Source organism: Urocitellus parryii, chromosome 2, assembly GCF_045843805.1.
Source record: "Urocitellus parryii isolate mUroPar1 chromosome 2, mUroPar1.hap1, whole genome shotgun sequence".
Taxonomy (NCBI): domain Eukaryota; kingdom Metazoa; phylum Chordata; class Mammalia; order Rodentia; family Sciuridae; genus Urocitellus; species Urocitellus parryii.
Genome location: NC_135532.1, coordinates 104,740,521 through 104,755,497, shown reverse-complemented (window position 1 = coordinate 104,755,497; position 14,977 = coordinate 104,740,521). Strand labels below are relative to the sequence as shown.

General features: G+C 50.7%; 1 protein-coding gene across 1 annotated transcript in view; it reads right to left on the bottom strand.

Moving 5' to 3' along the window:
- Positions 1–14,977, bottom strand: part of Pxylp1 (2-phosphoxylose phosphatase 1) — a 58,332-nt gene that overhangs the window by 7,536 nt on the left and 35,819 nt on the right. The window contains exons 5-6 of the mRNA XM_026385018.2: positions 9,802–9,960; positions 8,786–8,912 (exon numbers count right to left, since the gene is read on the bottom strand). Coding sequence (XP_026240803.1) covers positions 8,786–8,912; positions 9,802–9,960 — 286 coding nt within the window. The remainder of the gene's footprint in view (positions 1–8,785; positions 8,913–9,801; positions 9,961–14,977) is intronic.

The window sequence follows — 14,977 nt, the reverse complement described above, 5'->3', positions numbered from 1 at the left end:
AGACTTCACATCCACACCTTTCTCACCTCCAGTAACAGGGTCTGGTTCAGTCACTTTTCTTTTTCTTTTTGTACTGAGGATTGAACCCAGGGGTGCTTAACCATTGAGCCACATAACCCTGCCCCACACCCTCCCCATATTTTATTTAGAGATAGGGTCTTGCTGAGTTGCTTAGTGCCTTGCTGAGTTACTGAGGCTGGCTTTGAACTCATGATCCTCCCACGTCAGCCTCCTGAGCTGCTGGGTCAGTCACTTTTAAATTGCAATTTCATTATGACTCAACCATGGGAACCTTCTCTGGAAGGTCAGCCCGAGCCCCTCACTGCACCTAAGGTGGCCCTGTGGGATTTGTCTTTGTCCTGTTCCAGCTTTGTCCCCACCGGGCTGCTCTTGGCCTTCCCTGGAGACCACTCAAAACTACGCAGCAGCCCTGCCCCAGGCAAGGGATTGTCCTGTTCTCTCCCTTGTCACTTGCCCTCCAACTTCCCAGATCCTTCCACTTGGTGCTTCTTTGTCTCCTTCTCCTGCATCCCTGGGATCTGGCCTCAGGCAGCTTCCATCTGGATGGCAATGGGCCCTCACCAGCCTTCCTGCAGGTTGACTGTACCCTTTCACTGTGGTCTTCTCCATAACCAGAGGGATGGACCTCAAAGGCACCTCTGCCGGGTCACTGCCCTTCCACATTGCCACATTCAGGAAAGAGCTGTGCATGGGCTGTTCTGGCCCCACCTGCGGCTCCCCACTTGCCCAGCCGTGTTCCCTCCAGCAGTGTGCCCTGGCCACACAGGGCCAATGGTGCCCCCAGAACACAGCACACCCCATCCTTTCCCACTGTACCCCTTCTACAAGTCCTTTCCTCCTAGAAGGTCCACCCAACCTTGACCTAGCTGACCCTAACCTTTACTTTTTCTGACCTCTGGAAATTGAACGAGACATCCAAGATCTCTGTAGCTCTTTATAGTTCAACATGCATTTTGCACATAGGAATGTGGAGTGGTGAGGAAGAGCTAAAAAAGTTTGTATATGAGGTCTGAGATGATCTACATTTCTGTACAGTCAGTGAAGATATAATTTACCTTTCAAAGTCACTTCCCCTGAATAATGAATGACCTATGAGCATATGAACATTTTCTTTGAATAATGAAATGGCCCATGAATGTGTCCACATTTTCCAGCTGAACAAAAATGAAGAGATGTTCACAACAAAACTACATAGGGACCAGTGAGAAGCCAAGATAAAGCTTTCTAATAGCAAACCCCTGCTGTCTGAAAGCCCAATTAACTTTGGTGATGCTTTAAATATTGATGCCAAAATGAGTGTATCATCTTTCAAAAACATAAAGCTGAAAAAAACCCATCTTTTAAAAATATGTTTTAAAATGAGAGAATATCAATCCTGACATGCAGAAGAGTCTAATAAATCATCCTGCATGGCTTCAGGGAATTATGCCTTTCCATAAAATCACAGAGAGAATTTCATTTTTCCTGAGTTTAGTTAAAGCACACAGATGTTTGCAAACTAGGAAATGAAATGCCCAGACTGACAATGAGGGGCATACGCAGATCCACAGGAACAAAGGCTGACCACGGACAGGAGTCAAGTTTCTGCTCCGGCTCATCATTTCAGGTTGGTGATTTCTGAGGATCTGAGACAGTTTTGCTGCCAATTTGAGCAATGGGGGAATTTCACTACTGAATGTTTGCTGAGATGCCCCAGGTTTTCAGGGCCTCTGGTTGCTTAACGATGCTTTGATATCTAATTGCATCCATCACTACTACTTTTATTGTATGGAAAGACAAAGATTCTCGGAGGGGAAAAAACTTCACTTCCAAAACAGATAACAGGTGGCTCAGTGATTTTAATAGAAGAAGGACTAGGTAACTGAGTCCCTGGACGTGTTCCCATCTGACCCCCTGGCCTTGCCTCCCTTTGCTACAGCTCTATGGAGCCCAGAGGACACTGAGCACAAGGTAGATGTGACAAAAACACATGGGGATGGATTCAACTGTGAAGTGTCTCATCCTCATGCAAACACCAACCCTGAACACAAAGCCCTCCACGATCTGTAGCGACGAATATGATGAGTTCCCGTAGTGTTTATTAAAACATGCAGATTTTGATGGAAATCTTAAAAACAAAGGCCATCGTGGGTGAGAGTGCCAGTGGTACATGAGGATGGTAGAATCAACACCTGGAAGGAACCTAGAGCCCCGATGACCAGGTAGAGCCAAGGTACATGACTGGGAACATTTATCTCATATCTTCACCCAAAAAAGAGATGAACTCTTTATTATTTAAGGCAATGCCTTTTTTTTTTTTTCCAGGGGGGGTGGGTACTGGGGATTGATTGAATCTAGGAGTACTCTACCACTGAGCTACATCCCCAGCCCTTCTAATTTTTTGAGACAGGATCTTGCTAAGTTGTTTAAGACCTCCCTAAGTTGCTGAGGATAGACTTGAACTTGCACTCCTCCTCCCTCGGCCTCCCAAGTTGCTGGGACTATAGGCATGAGTCACTGAGGCCTGGCTAAGGCAATATATTCTTGAGTCTCTTTTTTACTACAGCCCAGACTTGTCCTGAATAATGGAGAAATGATAGTATCTAAGCAGATGCATTTTCCTTCAGCAAAAATTCATTGCCGTCTCATTGGAAATCTGCCTTCATACCGAAATCTGAAACAATCCACAGTGCTCTGATTTAAAGCCTTCAAATCATTCACTTCTGAGTCCTTTTCACATTTTTATGTGCCTTGCTCGTCCCTATTCATGCCACAAAGCTCGAGACAGAGCCCCATGGCCAATCTATACTCTCAGGAGGGATCGTGCTCTGCTTCAGTGGATGCTGAGGCATTTCTGAGCTCTGCACAGAATGTTCAAGTGCTCAGAGGAAAGAGTGAGAGCATCAGTCAGCGCTGTTATCAGAAAGCCATGCCCCAAACCCACCTGGCTGGGGACAGGAAGGGGTTCACATCAGATTTTTAATATTTATGCCAGTTAAAAAAATTATTATTTACAATCTCAACAAAATGAAATTCTAAAATAAGCCCAGTGTACCCTTCTGTCTTTGGCTTTCCGGGCCTTTTTGATCTACTTGATGTGAGTAATGGCCACACACGCCTCTGCTCTCCTGTGCTCTGCCGACCTCCCCAGTTGGCACACCTTCAGCCTCGCCCCTGGGGGGCCTTTTTCCTCTCAGTGCCAATTACATAATGGTGCTTCCTAGGCCTGCTTCTGGTCCTTTCCCCACTCTGCAGGTTCTCCCTGGGATCTACTCAAGCCCGCAGCTTCAGCTGCCACCCACATACTCAACACTGTCCAGTGACCCCATCTCGCAGCAAGGTGATGCTCCCGAGCGCCCAAGTACTGGATGGTGTCACCTGAATGTTGGAAGATGGCTCCCTCGCAGCATGGATGCCCAAAGTCACAATTTCCCTTCCCTCCTCCCTTCTTCCATGCTCTCTATTCCAGGGAGGTGCAGTGACACCAGTAGATGACTCATCAGAATCTGAACACAATTCCCCCTGCTTATCCGTCTAACGATCCCACATGGCCCTTCTCTAAGGCCCGCCCCTCCATCTCTGAGGCCCTTCCCTGAGTTCCAGCCTCCATCATTATTTGTGCAATGAATGTGGTTCCTGGGGAGAGCTGGGAGAGCTGTGGCATCAGGGGAGGTCAGACGGCAGAGGAGGCCTTGGAGGCTGTGTTTGGAAGGCAGGACCCGCTCCCAGGGACTCCCTCTGGACCACTGTCCCTTAACAGCATTAACCCTGCCACCTGCTTCCAACCCCTGCTGTGCAGCATGGTCACTTCATGCCTTCTCTCCTCTACTGGCACGGGGAGCATCGGGGACAGCCTCATTTCCACCCCTCTGCACTCCACACTCAGGCCTGTGACCCTCGCTTTGAGGGCCCCAGCATGCCACCCTGTCCTGCAACCCCCAATGTGCACCGGTTGATGTCCTTGCCCCAGGGGCTGGTTCTTGTCAGCAGCTACCTGACCTGTTCCTGCACACTTTTCCAGCTGCTGACCCAGGATGGCCTTCCCTGACCTGCCAGCTGCTCTCCTCTCCCTGCCCCCGTGGAGATGGGCTGCCCTCTTTTGGCTCATGCTCCAAAATGCGGGCACTCAAACCATTTCATTTCTTGCTCTTCTACTTCTTTCTCTTCTTTCCTCGCTGCCTCTGCCACCTGAGCTGGCTGTCATTCAGAGAGGGTCACCAGACACCTGCACTAAGTTGGTCTCTCTGGAGGTGAGCAGGCCCCAAGGGCAGAGATGGCCTTACCTCTGTGACTTTGAAGCCCACCCTCCCCTTCCTCCTGGGTCCAGCCTTGGCTCCTTGAACTCCCTCCACCTGCGACCCCTTCTCCAGATCATTTAGGAGAACAGAACTAAAATGTGTTGAATAATTGCGGACTGAATTGAATGTTTTTCCACCTTAGATCTACAAAAGCACATTTGGTTTACATTCCTGAATGTAAAAAAAGGAATTAACTAAACATGGCACATGAATAATGAATACTTTCATGCTGGCTAAACATAGTACTCTGAGGGATGAGATGGGACCCCTGTCATAAAGTGTGTGGCATTCGCAAAGAGGTACAAAACCTCTAAGAGTCACAGATGTGTCCATGTGGGAGGAAACTCTGAGGCACTGGCATGGACGGGCCACCACTCCTGCCTGCCTGAGCTCCCCGCTGGCCCAGACATTCCCTTCCACGTGTGGGAGTAATGCACACACTGCAGGCAAGGCTCACTGCCCTTGAGGACATCACTAAGTCGCTAATTTGTGAGCTGAAATGGCAGCTGTAGAACCGGATCCACAGACCCCGGGCAGTTAGTCGGTGGCTCACTGTGGGTCTCCTGCACTGGGACTCCTCCTCACACTGTATGTGTCTCCAGTGGCAAGCTGGCTTGTCACTCGTATGTGTGTCTTTAAAGATGGAATTGAGTAAAAGACATTAGGTACAGTAGCACCCCTTGTCTGAGGGGGGCAGGTTCCAGGAGAACCAATGGATGCCTGAAACTGTGGATGATATATTTTTTTTTTTTTCCTGTACAGACCCACTATGTTAAGGCTTAATTTATAAGTTAGGCATAGTGAGACATTAACAAGAATAACAATGAAACAGAATAGTCATAACAATACACCCTAATAAATGTTATGTGCATGTGGCCTTTCTGTTTATTTCTAGAATTTTCTATTAATATTTCTAGATTGCAGTTGACCACGGGTAATGGAAACTGGTGGAGAGGGACCTCAGGTGAGGTGGGGGGCTACTGGAACTAAACATGCACACCCTGCCCTCTTCCACAAAGGACTTAAAATAGCTCCTACAAATAAAGGATGGTCAATAAAACGAAAATAGGCAAAGGGAAATGAAGACAGAGGCATCTCAGGCAAGCGGTCACAGGAACTGAGCCTCTAAAGTAGGTGCTCCAGAAAGGACCCCACCTGAGGGCCCTGTCATTGTGGTAACAGCATGAGGGGCCCTGAGACATGGCCTGGTCTGGTGACCAAGTGTACTGCAGAGGAGGAAAGAGGCTGGGCCCAGAAGGTCCCAGGCCGCTGTGGGCAATGACATGTGACCACTCATCAGGCTTGGTGGACTAGCCTAAATGCTTTATCCCATTGTCTCATTGGACTTCACAGGTGCTGTATGGGAGGTATCATTAACCCTGCTTTCCAGAGTGGAGAACAGAGGCCCAAGGAGCTGAAGTGATTTTGCCATCGTCAAACTCGTTGCAAAGGCCTCCAGGGATTCCATGGCTGAGGCTTCAACCCATCGCCAGGCGCACGACAGATGCACATCACAGGCCCCACTCCCTGTGATTCTCACTGAGGTCCTGAACTCATTCTGCAACCCACCCAGTCCAATAACTGCTACACGCCAAGCTCTGGGCTGGGTCCTGGTGATCCAGGGACAGTCAGCATGCTGGGAAGATAAGCTGCACAGTGCCTGACGCACAGGGGACACCCTGCCCTCTGCAAGGCGGCCCTGACCAAGGGGACCCTTCTCTGCAGAGCAGCCCCCAGAGACCTTCTAGCAACAGCTAACTGGTCTAGGTACAGACCCCTGGTCTGCGTTGTGCTAATTAAATTCTGCCTTCTGGGAATGCAAAGCCCAGCTAGAGAAAGGGGAAGACCCAGGGATCCCACTCCTTGGTATTTACCCAAAAGAGCTGAAATCAGCACACTACAGTGAGACCTGCATTCCAGGTTTAGAGCAGCCACAGTTCACATCTCCAAGTTATAGAACCCGCCTGGGTGTCTGTCAGCTGGTCAGTGGATGAAGAAAATGTGGTACCTCTATACCGTGGAGCTCTACTCAGCTATAAAGAAGAATCTATGTCATTGCTGGTAAGAAGATGGGACTGGAGAGCACCATGTGAATGGAACAAGCCAGACTCAGAAAGTCAAGGGTTGAATGTTGTCTCTAATATGTGGAAGCTAGAGAAAAGTAAGAGATTAAAAAAGGAGTGGGGGGCTGGAGATGTGGCTCAGCGGTAGCGCGCTCGCCTGGCATGCGTGCGGCCCGGGTTCGATCCTCAGCACCACATACCAACAAAGATGTTGTGTCCGCCGAGAACTAAAAAATAAATATTAAAAATTCTCTCTCTATCTCTCTTTCTCCTCTCTCACTCTCTCTTTAAAAAAAAAAAAAAGGAGTGGGGAATCTCATGAAAAGAGAAGGGAGACCATCAGAATAGAGAAAGGGGATGGCGGGAGGGAGGAGGAGCAGGAGAGAAGAGGAACTGTAGAATGAGACCGACCAAATGATGCTAGGTGCATGTGAGATGAAATCACAATGAATTCTACTTTCATGTGTAATTAAAATGCACAACTAAAAAATTATAAATAAGTAAATAAATAAATAAGAGGGAGAGCAGTAGGGTAAAGGAAGGGATCGGGGAGAGAGGAGGAAGGATAAAGAGAAATATTAATGATTGACGTGCAGCAAATTATGTTATGTGCATTTATGAATCTGTCAGTGTGAACCCCACTATTGTGTGGAGCTATAATGCACTCATGAAGGAAAGAAAAAGGAAATGGATGCTGGGAGCGGCTGGGGGAGAAGCTCATTATTATTCACAGTGCCCTCAAGGCTGCCCTGCACAGGCCCGGCCTAGAGGCCTCGCGGTCCACCTCCTTCCTGGCTGATCAAAGGACTGATGTCCAGCCAGTGGGCAAGGGCAGGGCTGTGCCAGCTGCTGACACACAGAAACCCTGCTGTGCCTGATGGAGATAAGCCACTCCCTGTGCCAACTTCCTCCACCCGCCAGAGCTTTGGCGCCAATGCCCAGCACAATGAGAGCCTCCACCTTGCCCCAGCCCGAGGCCAGGCGAGGGACTGGCTTCAGATATTTAACTCTTGCTTTGCTTTTTCTGACACCTATGCCATTTACCCCTCTTTTCAATGGCCCCACCAGGGCCACAGAGCCACCCAAAGGTGCTGGGGAGGCTTCTTGGAGGAGGAAGCATCTCGAAGGGCCTTGAAGGAGCTGTCAGAGTGGGCCAAGCGGGGATGGGGACCAGGCAGTGAAGTGGCATGAAATGCAAAGGCATGAAGGGAGGGGCTGGGGAGGAATCGGGGGGAGCCCCCTGGGAAAGGGCAAGAGAGTAGGGGCTCAGCGTGGAGGGAACAGCGGCATCCACTTGTCCTCTGACGTGGTCTGGACTCACCCAGGGTGTTTTCCAACCCGTGAGACAATGGGATATACTCCCTTTTGCTGGACACAGGGAAGAAGATACGAATAGCCAGGCTGCCAGCCTGTGACCTCCAGGATGACAGAGAAGACCACCCAAGTGCCTCATGATGCCCATACCTAAAACGGTTCACTTAATCTTCCCCACACTCCAGTGAGAGGGCTTGAGACGCAGAGAGTGAACCTGAATCAAGACCAGGTTCAGGACGCTTTTGAAAAACAGCCCCGCTGCAGGGAGGGGACCCACAGTTCCACCCGGCTGGCCCCACCCCTGAAACCTCCATCCAAATAATGCCTCCCACTCTGCCTGCCTGCCTCCAGCCCTCCCCTCTGACCTCATTCAGTGAACCCTGCAAGAGATGCTCTGTGCCCAGACACATTCGTGGAGGCCAGGCCCATCACCTTATTGCTAACTAGGCTTCTAATTTTAGACCTGTGCCATTTCCATATATACAATTTCCACTTTCTGTTCAATTGTTTTTATCCTAAGGGCTTTCAACCAAGACCAGGCTGACTCTATTCCTGGGAAAAATAAAATGGTGGAAACACGGGGCTGGGGTTGTGGCTCAGTGGTAGAGTGCTCGCCTAGCATGCTTGAGGCACTGGGATGGATTCTCAGCACCGCATAATGAATAAATGAATAAAAAAAAAATAAAGGTTCGTCAAAATCTAAAAAACATTTTAAAAAATGGTGGAAACACTACCTCACATTCATGTGCCATTGCTCACACCCCCCAGCCCAGCCGGGCAGAGTCGTCCCCATTCCAGAGGTGAGAAGCTGAGCTCCCAGACCAAAGGAGCAGCTGAGCTGGGCCAGGATTCCTGAGCCACACAGCTCCCTGGGCCCCACCCAGCTCTCTGAAGCATGGCAGGGTGGACTTCAGAACTGGCAGGCTCAGGCCTCAGTGTCCCTGTTGGGCTACCTGAGAGAGATGCTCCCTCCTGCGGCCTCAGTCCTTTCATCTGTACAGTGATGACATTCAATGCAGGGCCGGAGCTCAGGCTCCCTGCTCCTGTAACTCTCCACTGAACAGGACAGAGCAGATTGTGGCAAGTGACTTTTGAAAAAGGAGTCTTTACCTGTTAGCCATCAGAGTGCAGTCGATTTCTGGCCGCTTTGTCTTTGGAATGGCATACAGTGGGTACCTGTCCCCATGGCGAATCAGCACCTGCACGGAGACCAGCTTGAAATGATGTGGGGCGTGACCTGTGAGAGAAGCACAGGGTCCAGTCAACGCTTGACACTTCTAAAAGGTGTCAATCCTTTTAAAAGAGGACTGGTGGGGGGACCTGGCCAGGCCTGGGCTGGGAATGAGAGGGAGGCGGCAGGGGGGCCACCAAGAGGTCACAGAGCAGCCATCAAGGGGCCTGAGCTGTGGGAGGGGCTGCTATGCTGGGTGGAGGCTGCTGAAGAGCCTCAGAGGTGGGACAGGGGATGTGGCTGGGGACTGAAGGCCGGTGAGATGTGGGCATGACTACTCATGTGGCCTCGCTCCCACGCAGAGACAGGGAGGCCCACCGCAATCCTGAAAACCAGGCTGCTGCTTTAAATCCTCCATGAAACAGGGCACAGGGCAAACAGATAAACATTCCACACCAGCCTGATACACGCTCAGAAAAGCAAAACTTGCTGGAGGAACTGCATTCTCCCACACCTTTATGGCTAGACACCAGCAGGGCATCCGGTGGGCATCTGAAGTCCACCCTGGTTCTACCCTGAAAAGCAGAGCAGCTGAGAGTGGGTGAAGCCTGGGAGCCTGGGGGGGGGGCACTGCTCCATCCTGCCCACTAAAGACTGTGATAATGGCAGACACCTCTGGAGGGTACTCCTGAGCGGTGTGCTGTTCATCGAGGTCACTGGCTCCCACCAGCATCTCCCGTGCAGGTCCCGCTGGCCAGCCTGTCTTACAGTGGGGCAGGCTAAGATTGCGGAACTCGCTACAGAACATGGCCTGGTGGCAACTGCTGGCTACAAGCCCAGGAAGGCCAGCTCCTTACTGCTGTGCTGCACGCTTGGAGAACTGTCCCCACAGGGTGCCCATGAGGTATCAAGGTCCTGCCTACAGGGGCCAGGTCGGGGGCACAGCCAGGCCCACCTTCCATGCTGCGCTCGGCCACTCGAGGGATGTTGCAGTACAGAAGGGCTTCGTAAACCGGGTCTGTCACCGGGGGCTCCGTCACCGGGTCAGGCATGATTCTCTTTCGGCTCTTGCTGCTTGCTCCGTTCCTAGCTGCTGACATGGGGATCAGGTGGACTGCGGGGAAAACAGAGCAGGTCACGGTGATGCAGTCACCACGGGGCAAGGCCAGCAGCAGCCCAGGGTGGGGCTGAACTTCACCGTGAGCACCCATCCTCCTCTCAGAATGAGGAGACCCGTGGTTGGGTGAGGGCCTGCTGAGTGACAGATACTGGCCTCACCTCCTCACTTAATGCCATCTGACTGTCGCAGGTGTCCACTAGGACACTGGTCTCCTGGAGACCACTTTACAGGAGGGTGAGGGCGGATGTAGGTGGAAGGTGGAGCCTCGGTTCAGCTCACTCTCCCATCTCCAGACTCACTCTCCCTGATACAGCCTTCCGGTGTCAAGGGGGCATCCTGTCCACCTCGCTCCCCTCTTTCTGTCAGTGAGCCCCTGCCCCTGGTGGTCTGGTTGAACTATCAATCACAGGGTCCCGGCCCCCTGGCAGTGTGGACCTGTGACCAGAGTCAGGAACGATAGTGATAGGGCACTGCCCTCCCTTCCCTTGAGAGGCGAGACTGACACTAGCAGAGGCTCGCTCTTCCCTTCTGGGCGCTGGTGGATGTGAATGGTGACTCGGGGTTCCCTAGCCACCTGTCCCTCCATGAACAGCCTCTGTCTCAGTGGTCCCCAATCCTTCCAAGTTCGGGGAACATCCTGCTGCATCACAGATTTTTCTAGAACACCCTGCACAATAACAGTTGTACTTTCAGCATCTACCCTGTGAGGGAAATGAATGCAAATAAGGGCATCCATGGACCTGTTTAGCTCCTGAAAGGTTTATCAATCACTGCAATATACACATATTTCTGAGCAACTGCTGAGGCAGAGACCAACCACGAGTCCAAGTCAGTTTAAATTCCCTAACTTATTTTACATAAATATTTAAGATTTCCCTTTGCCAACATATGCTATAAGCAAAAGTTAAAAGATGGATGACACACTGAGAGGAAAATATTTGAAACATGTATAACAGACAAATCCCTGGTACCGATATGAGGATGATGATGATGATGATGATGATAATAAGAATAATAATATTAATGATAATTTTTTAAAAAGCAGCAAAGTACTTAAGAGCCCCCACAACTCAAAAAAATCATTATAAAAGAAAGAAAGAAAGAAAATCAATCAATCAATCAGTATTGCCCTAAAAAAAATCATTGAAGAATATAAACAGGATAATTACGGGAAAATAAGTACCAATGGCAAATAAGCATATGAAAAGATGCACAAGCTTGTTTGTAAGTAAAGGAATACAAAATGAAACAACCCATGGGATATGATTTTTTTCCCCCATCAGACTGGAAAGTCAGGTTTTGATGATAAGATGCAGTATCAGTCAGGGCGTGGGGAGCCGGATGCTTGTGCACACTGCGGGTGAGGGTGGAAACAGGAGCCACCCTGCCAAAGGAATTTGGCATATGCTTTACAAACGTGCACTAGCCCCCATCCTGTTATTCTGTGCCTCCGAATCTATTGTACAAATGTATCAATTCCCACGATCAAGGATGTATGGCCAAAGAAACTCACTGCAGGGTTTCTGCACATTTCTGCAGAGGGAATGAGTCTGAACACCCTGTACAATGCAATACTCTGCCCCGGCTACAGAGCAGGGGAAAGAATCCAAGATAAATTAAGTGAACTGAATGAGCCTTGTCACTGGGCATTGATAGAATCCTCTTTGTGTAAACAACAATAACAAAACTAAATTTGTGAATATTCAGGCATTTGTTTAGTTTGTGAATGCACAGAAAAATGTCTAGAGGGATGTCCATCCCCACACAGTGACTTCTCTGAGGAATGTAGGAAAAGTGTTCCTAGTTTTCTACAAATGTCTGTATTTGTACACACCCGCCACACACATACATACATATTTATGGTAGGTACAGGTGACATGCATTCGTGTATTTTACATATAAATAGTATTTTTTAAATTAAAAAAACATTTTTTTAAAAAAAAACAGGGATTTAACCTAGGAGCCCTTAGCCCTGAGCCACATCCTCACCTTTTTATTATATATTTTATTTAGAGACAGGGTTTTGCTGAGTTGCTTGGGGCCTCGCTAAGTTGCTGAGGCTGGCTTTGGACTAGTGATCCTCCTGCCTTGGTCTCTGGAGCTGCTAGGATTAAGGCGTGCGCCACCTGCCTGGCTTCGGTTATTATTTTTCACATGTCTCCCTGTATTGCTAAAGCAACACTCAAGAGCTACAGGGTTGTCTTCAGCTCAAAAGTAGAGCCCTGGCCGCTCCTAGGACCACTTTCTTTCCACAGCGGAGGAGCTAGAAAGGCCAACACAGCTCAGGGTCTGGAGCTCACTTACTATTGAGTGGTCAGTGCCAGAGTTGGGGACTATTGGACAGCAGATGCCCCGTGATGGCCCCTTAATGGCTGCCCTTGTGGTGAACATGCTTGTCAGCCCTGGCCTCTACTGTCTATGGAATGTGGTGCATTCCCTCTGCACCTGGAGGGTAAGAGACAGCAGAAGAGACCCTATCAGGTGAATGGCACGGGACAGAGGGGTGAGGGCTCCCGGTGTCCCTGACTCTCTGTAAGCACATGGCTGAGGTCTACTGGGGCTGCCACTTGGGAACCATGGTGACTGGACCCAGATGACCTGTGCATGACTCCAGGCAGCGTGGCTTGGAAGCCACAGGTAAAATCAGTAATGATCAGGAGACCTTCCGTCCAGAAAGATCTCTTCAGCTGCTTCCTCTTGATCTGGGCTCATGGCCCCCATCTACTGGTTCACACTGTTGAGCTCACCCTGTCTTGTTTGTGCCTTCCTGAGTCCCCCACCAGGGAATGGTGTCTGTCCACATGGGGCCCTTTGAGGGGACCTCAAATGCTAGGTATTCTCAGGCGGCTCCGAGGCATAGGAGTAGGGGTGAGACAAGAAGTCTCTCCAGCGCCATCTCTACCTCACCCCTCAGTTTAGAACTCATTGTTCTGAGCTGCCCAGAGCCGCCCCCTCCCCAGCCTGTTCTCACCTATGCTCCTCCATTTGCTGGCAACTGTACCCTCTCCCTGTATCTTACCAACTCCACCACTGATCCCGGAGTCACCTCCTCCAGGAAGCCCACCTTTGATCTCCAGGCTGTACCCACATCCTCTTCTATGAGCTCACCCAGTTCTTGTGGCCACTAGGTTCACACCACAGCATGTGTAAGCAGGGGTGTCCCAGTTGGTCACCCACCAGACCCAACATCCTGAGGGCTGAGGCCAGGAGCCGCGCTCTGTGCTTTTGAAGAAATATCACTTTGACACCTAATGTGGGAGTGTGAGGGGCAGCCTTGAAGGGGGCTTGGTCCAAGACTGGCTTCCTGGAGAAGGTCCCCTGGGCTGTGCCCACAAGGCTGAAGTGTGGCTGGTGGCGAGGAGAACAGGAGGGGCAGGTGGGCTATGCAGCAAGCTGGTTAAGACATGCCTCAAGTCCCCGGGAGACCTGGTCCAGTTGGCCCAAGCAGGGACGACACATAGGCAGCCCTCTGAGGGCACCAGGTTGGGAAGGAGTCTGGAGGAGCTGATCCCAGGTGGACGGGAGGCTGGCTCTGTGCCTTTTACCACATGAGCCCTCTGGGCCTGGCCTTGTTTCACTGGACACAAGGGGCCGAGGGACAGACTTGGAGGCCGGGGAGAGATGGAACTCTGGGGCTTGGGTTTCCAGATGCTGCTTGTGCCAGTAGGCCTTGCCCATGTCCCTGGCTCCTCCAGCTGCCCCATGGGACAATCAGAAACTCTGGTGACCCCAAGCAGATGACCAGAGTTCAGATGTCACCAGGAAAGAAAAAGGGAGCCGAGGTGTTAGGAGTGAGGGTGGCCAAGCCAGCAGATGGGAAGGATGAGTTCCCATGTTGTATCTGGGAAAAAATAATCTTCTGAATCTAAATGAGTGCCCTGGCCACAGTGCTACCATGGCCAACGTGAATACCAGACTAAGAAACATTGCTGATGACGCTGACCAACGGGCATACACTTTCTCCATGTGTGAGGCTCTTGAGGCTCACTTTCACCCTGTCTACCTATCTCTAAAGCTTGTGGATAAAGATGCCAACGGGGTCTCAATTTCAAAGAAATGGCAGAGAACATTAATCTGTGAGGCATCTGCATGGGGCCCCTCGCTCTCAGAAGAAACTGGTAAACTTCTATAAATCAAGTGCATCCCATGTCGGCCCCCCTCACACCACACACTAGATACACAGAGGGTGCATCTGTGAGCAGTATTAGCAGATGTTCCTGTAGCTGCAATGAGGAGGATATAAGCTAAACTGACCCTCTCTGCTTTTTCCAGCGTTGACCTGCAGCCCAGGAGAAGTCCCCATCAGCCAGACAGTGGCCTTGGACACAGGGTCCTGCAGCCTGCAAGCCCAGGTTTTTTAATTGCTCAAGCCTGGTATCTATGCACCTGCCCATCCAGCCTTCCTTTCTTTGATTATGAGAAAGAGGGAGCAGGAAGCATTTAAACCTTCAGGGGAAAGGGCCTTCTCTGTCCATGCCACCTCCTGCACAGACCACTTGGTTCTGGGGAGCAGGAATGGTCAGTGAGAACTGGATGTAAAGCAGCGTTGGTGGATTAAAGTCCAGCATCAGGGACCATTGGTGTCCCAGCGAATGCGAACGTGACAGACTTGAAAGTTGGCTCAACTTCGTCTCTGGGACGTGCTGCCCCATGAGTCACACCACTGACCACGACAGCCAAGAAGCGGCCGGGGCCCAGGTCAGCCCCACTACTGCTCAGTACCTTCCTGGCTCAGGGCCCACCTTGCTCTTGTTGGGACCTCAGCCCCAGTCTGGTCACCTCCTTAAGGGGGCTGCAACCACCTCCTCCTTGGGACTCCACTGAACTCAGTGCTGAGCTTCCCTGCTGCCAGGACTCCATGGTCTGACCGCACGGAGGTGGCCTGGGGCTGTGACTTCCTAGCTGTTGTGACTTGGGGAAGGTACCTCTGCCTCTCTTTGCCTCATTCCCTTCATCTGTAAGACAAGGTGACAAAACCTACCTCAGGGTGGTGGCTGGGATGTCCCGAGAG